At 39.8% G+C, this 6000-nt stretch overlaps 1 protein-coding gene across 1 annotated transcript in view; it reads left to right on the top strand.

Annotated features, from left to right (window-relative positions):
- Positions 1 to 6000, top strand: part of SPATS2L (spermatogenesis associated serine rich 2 like) — an 85635-nt gene that overhangs the window by 20280 nt on the left and 59355 nt on the right. The window contains exon 2 of the mRNA XM_085299556.1: positions 712 to 784. Coding sequence (XP_085155682.1) covers positions 712 to 784 — 73 coding nt within the window. The remainder of the gene's footprint in view (positions 1 to 711; positions 785 to 6000) is intronic.

Here is a 6000-nt window from a genome sequence, read left to right as displayed (position 1 = left end):
TGCCAGTGAAATCAGGAAACTGGTTTCTGTTCGTTTGTGTGTGCAGATGTAAATGGATGCACAGTTGTCTATGTGGTTGTGTGTGTTCACCTTTGGGGAGAATTCCTCTGAATATCTGTTTGCAAATTGGCAAAGGCCTTGTACTGTAGGCAAACTGCTAGCATGACTCTCTGGATTTGCCCTTGCTCCTACTGAGTTACTGTTCTTGAGATAATATTGCTTAGAGGAGAATGGCTGCACAGTGAAACTGCACTGGTGCTGCTCAGAGGGACTGGATTAGTAACTAGTGAGTTAATTGTGACTGTTGCACCTACAGCCCTCTAGCATTAATGGGTAAAGCTGTTAGYATCACTTAAGATTTATTCTTCTGATCATCCCAATGTGATGGCTAGCTTGAGTTTAAAATCTGAGTTCACTTTAAAATTAAGTTCATTTTATCTGAGAGTATTTATACGTGATCAGGAATTCAGCTAATTGCCTGAGCCTTGCTATTGCTTAACCTCCCATGGCAGTGAAGACAAGCTCTGTAAAAATTGAAAAAAGCAYCTGTCAGCACCCCTGCATGTTGGCCATAGCACTAAAAGGATGAGGGTTTCTTCTCTCCCCTGCCCCCCCCCCCAAAAAAAAAAAAAAAAAGAGAGAGAGAGAGAAAGGTCTATAGGGAGGAGGCACAAAAGTAAAGTGACTAATAACATTCTTTTTCGCTTTCAGTTGTCTTTGCAGGGGATACAGCCTCTTGGAGAGGACAGAAACGTAAGAACAGAAACTAGAGTCATTCATAGTGGTGAGATAACTTTTTTTTTTATTTCTCTTCACTAATCATTATGTGACAGTTATCTCGGAAACTCGTAATTCACACTTTCAACCTATCCTTTACAACCAAGTTCATTGCTGAACTGTCGTGCTAGAGCTGATCACAATGTCACATGCTACAGTGACTACAGGAAAAAATAGCAAATACAACAATTGAAAAAGTAGTGCTTTCTGAATTTGTTACCCTGCAGCTTTGACCTCTTTACAAAGACACAAGAGATTGGAGGGTAATTGTGCTTCCTTTCACATTGTGCGTACGTGTGATGGATGATAATAAATGGAGGGTACTTCTGCTTTTTTCGTATGTTCCATTAGTGCAACAAGACAGGAATTTTGAGGGCTTCTTTCACTGTAGCAGCACAGCCTATTGGAACATCTTGAAAGCAGCTCTGATTTCTATTTTGCTTGTGGACCATACCTTTCACCACTCTGGATAAATTCCCTTTCTTTAGCTTCTGCCTCTGTGTTGTTAGGTTGATCAGTTCTTACTGTACTGTCCTACTGTGTCCTACCATCCATTTTGATTGTGTGAACTGCTGTGAAGGCATATCATGGATTGCAACTGAAAATTCTGCTGACTTGGTATTATGAGTTTGTCCTATACAAAGTAAAGCCCAAGATGATGATCAGAGAATTTTGGGAAATGACAGCTCCATAGTGTGATAGCAAAATGGAATAAAATATCAGGAAAGTAGGTCTGTGTAATCACCACAGTCCAGAGGTGGCCTGAATGCAGTGTTTTTTGTCACTTGTTTTGGAAAACATTTGTTTAAACATATCAAGAGTTCCTTTTGCTATTGTGTCTGAAAGTAGCCAGTYTCTCTCTGTCCAGCATATTGGAAAACATGAGCAGCAGATTGTTCCAATCTAGAATCTGACAAGTAGAAAGCTAATGACCTCATTCTTCTATGTAGTTCTAATGGAAATGACCATTTTTTGAAATATCTTTAAGGTTTTTTTTATTTTACTTGCAACTTTGGACATCTGGATTCTGTTCCCTATCAATAGCTTTGTGAGAAGTCTTTGAATCRTTTAATGCCTTAATTTTGCATCAATAAAATGGCAGTATTCCTTTCCTGCACTTGAGTATGGATGTGGGGGTGATAAATAGACTATGCAATCTTTTGTGAAATACTCTGATGTTGTTATAAGAGGCAGAAGAAGGATTCGTTTGCCARTGCCCTTGATTGCACATACCATATTTATTCAGTGTAGAGTGGTAACAGTGTTTCTTATTTTCTTTTTCTTGAAACTTTTTAAAAATAGTTTCTACATGGCAGAACTCCAAAGCTATTTATGGTGGAGTGTTCATAGAAAGCAGCCTTATAGAAACAATCTCTTGTTAATTTATAGTTTAACACTTTAAACTCAGTAGCTGTGAACTGTGTAACTTCCTCAAAGGAAAGAAGAAACGAAGATACAGATGCCCAAAGTGTTTCCTATATATCTTCAGATAAGGATTGTGGCCAAGTATGTGGTGAAATACTACACRTATAGCTATGACTTTTACTTACTACAACTAAATGAATCCTCCAGTCTTTCTGAATAGACTTCRAGCCATCAGAAACAGATGATCTGCCTGGAGAGCAGGATCCTTGGAAGCATCTCTACACTCATCAGAAATGCTATATAGCACAGGAATTTCTCAGAAGAGCAGTGCTGGCTTTCGGCCATCTCAGTGAAACAATGGTAATTTTTCAGATGTATTTGGTCTTCTATATCAGAATAATAGCTAGTGTTTCTGAAAACAGGAAAGACGTTGCTGGGTAGTTAGTGAAGGGCTAAATTTGTGAACCAGATCACATACCTGGAGTGGCAGTAGTAGGTAGGTTGGTAGAGCCCCTAAAATGACAAAGGACTGTCCTTGCAAGAAACCTTGGGGACAAGATTCTGAGCTAGTGGTATCATTGGGATAGAAGCTTGGGAGAAGGATGTGTAAAAGGGCATGTAACAACGGGGTTTGTACAGCTCTCTGAGTAGAAATTTTACGCTTTGCTGTGTGATRGTCTCATGGTAATGCAGTTCCCCACCGTGTGTGCATGTGCGTGTGCACACACACAAGTTGTGCAGCCAGCTGGTATGTGGGGGAGGTTGAGCCATCATTCCTGTCTTGCTCCCAAGCAGCATCAGAGGAATGGAAAGTCCTGTTCTCTCCCATAGGACTCAGTGTTTGGTGAGGACTGTGCTGAGGTAAGGGAATTAATTTCTGGAGCATTTTGTTCCCATCTGAGACACATGCATATACTAGAGGCTTCTTTTGGCTTCTGTATCTTACCAGTTGTCTTTTGTAACTGCAGGACTTGGGCTTCTACATGCTAAAAGCTGGACTGAGTTTTTAATTTTAATCAGTGTTAGTCTGCAAGCAGTACTCTATTCTCAGATATGTAGTGGGACACTTAGATGCATTGCACCCAGTTCAACCTTTGGGCGTTTCCTCATCCTTCTCAATAACATTCTTTTCCAGATCCTTCCAAAATACCTCATGTCTTCATGGCACCCACAGTAAGGTCTCAGACAATCTTAAAAAAGAAAGAACTACTACTCCACATTTCTTACAGTAACACCTTAGCCTTAAGGCAGGACAGGCTTTATTTTTGCATACTCTGTGTCTGAGCATGAATCTTGCAGGTACATCCAGAGAAGAGGAGTATTCAGAGGAGTATTCAGACTTAGTGCTGCAGATACCTTTCATCCTCAGATGCTATAAGTCAGCACAGCTTAATTTAGCCCAGTGAACTCAGTYCTTTCACTTTAAGAAAACTTTTTCAGGGTAATATTTTAAAAATTATGCTAGTCTTGTCCTCTAATTCTTGGTTTTTCAGCTCTGAGGATCCTTCAAGCCATTACTAAAAGATTGCCAGTGTGTGTATATATTTTTCCTTTGTGAAAGCATCACAAAGGCTTAGGCAAACTTATAGCTGCRTGAGAAGTTTCAGTGTAAGAGTTTAAGTCTCAAACTCTTAAAGTCTGTTACTGGGTTTGTCGATCAGGATGTTATTCATTCCCAGGAGAAATGTGACATTATGGGATTTGAATGGTCACACAGTAAGCACCTGACACAGTGAATGTCTTCATTAAAGACGCTGTTGAAAAGCTCTGAGCAATTACATACTGAAAYACTGGTTTGAATGAAAGTTTCCTTGAACAAATGGGAAGAGTGAACATATTCATAAAGAAGCAGCATACATTGAAGGCAGGAGAGTTGCATTTCTTCAATATATTCTAAGGTTCATGCTGCAGAAGGTACAGTTTTTATTGCGCAGTGGTAGCTTGCACTTTTATTCCCTCTTTGGAGGATGTTAGAAGAATTGTGGGTATGCTCATCCTCAGTGACAGAGGAACAAACACCTTCTCTGAAGGCRGTAGGATGGAGCGTGTGTTCAGCTAGAAAGGAGCACTAAGGCTGTAATTTGTGCCCTGCCCAAAAGCAGGGTGTATATGGGGATAAGATGGTGAAAGACTCTTTGTATCTTTCCTCTAACTGCACAGTCAGGCAGTTTAAGAAGAGGGAAAAGAGCCAAAACATTCCCTGTTTGCTATGCTGTCATTGCAAGCAAGGTGGCTAGACTGTCTAGTCTCAATGAGCGAGCAGAATCCGTGGAAAATACATGATGGATAAAATTCAGCTCTCCCTATGTCAACACTGTTGGGAATTTTGCATGTTTAAGAAAGATAGCTAATGGAGCAGAATCTCATCCTGAGTAAATTACTTCTCATACATGGGTCTTTCTTGTTCCTTGTTGGAGAGGGAAGTCCAAATATTGAGCAACTACAAAGCCTGCTTCTCTTTGGTCAAAATCCTTGGATCTATGGATGCCAGCAGTAGAGCTCTATGTTAACCACAGARTGTAACTGCAGCTCACATCTGCTGTCTGCAGGGCCAGTGCTTCATGTTTTGGTATGTGGCTAAATTAGGGACATGAGTTTGTGGCAGTTCTGACTGTGTGGTTTTGCTACAGAGAGAAGTCTTTCAGAATGACTGCTGTGRTTGCTTTTTGTGAATGAAGTTGCTAATTTTATGCCGGGTTTCATGAAAATACTCTTAGATTTTCAAAGATCAGCTGCTTAAGAATCACCTATGTCTTTACTTGAGATGCCTCTAGATAAATGAAAGATATGACTGGCCTTACTTGACAATCAACACAGTGTTCAGATGTGATTCCCTGACTACCCTAACCACTGTAACTTCCTTTTTTGATGAGCTGAACTTATTAACTCATCCCACATTTTGTCATGGTTTGGGCTCTGTGGAGAAGGATAACTGGCTCTTAGGGAGTTCAGCWTGCTTTTTGGAGAAGCTTTGTTCAGCAGATGTTTCTGAGAAATGTTGAAATTGTGACAAAATAACGTTGTTTTTCCCCCCTAACAAAAAGCCTGTTGAAAAATTCCCAACTAGTTCAATGTACTATATCAGCTATTATTGCTTTCAGAATGGTTAGATTAAGTTGAGATGCTGAAAACTTACCTTGCTTAGCATGCTAACTCAGTGAATTGGCACAGTTTCTTGACTATGCTTATGTGCAATACATGGGAGCTTGTAAGTGCTGTTGTAACACTGCTAATAAACAGAGATGGGAATGAAGATTTAGCAGGTAGGACTGTTGTGAAGTCCCTATATAAAACCTGCCTTTTTGTGCATTTCTTGTCTGGAAAGTGCCGCTATCCATGTTTTAGTACCCAAGAAATGTAGTTATGGCATACTTCAGTACCTGACTTTTTCAGTATGTAGGGCATTGCTAGAGCTTAATTTGATACTTTTGAAGAGTGAGGCCCTCGTTTCAGATGCTGTGGAACAAATAATGTGTTATCTTATTCTACAAAGAGTTGTTCAGATATTTCTTCTCACTGAGTGCAAAGTAAAGATCTTGTAATATGCCACAGTTTTTTATGAATTTGTTAATTGTGACGTGCCAAAGATCACCTCCATTTAATGGACAAAAATAGACAAACCGAAAAATACTCTAGCGTATGTATCCGTGTTGCGTATGTAACTGGTCTTACCTGCCTGGGAGAAGAACACCCTCAGAATAAAGTGTGCCACTACTTTCTCTGAAGTATTTCTCAAAGGAAGAACAGAACTTTTTTTTTTTTTTTTAATCTGTTGATAAAATTGGTCCATGTGTTGTCCTCATGTCACGTTCATTTCCATGGCCAGTCGAACAGCTGGCTTCACTACGATTGTCACTG

The sequence above is a fragment of the Rhea americana genome, unplaced genomic scaffold (genome assembly GCF_003343005.1).
Source record: "Rhea americana isolate MKP2758 unplaced genomic scaffold, rheAme1 scaffold_15, whole genome shotgun sequence".
Classification (NCBI taxonomy): Eukaryota; Metazoa; Chordata; class Aves; order Rheiformes; family Rheidae; genus Rhea; species Rhea americana.
The sequence above is the reverse complement of the archived record's forward strand: the minus strand, read 5'-3'. Positions and strand labels throughout refer to the sequence as shown.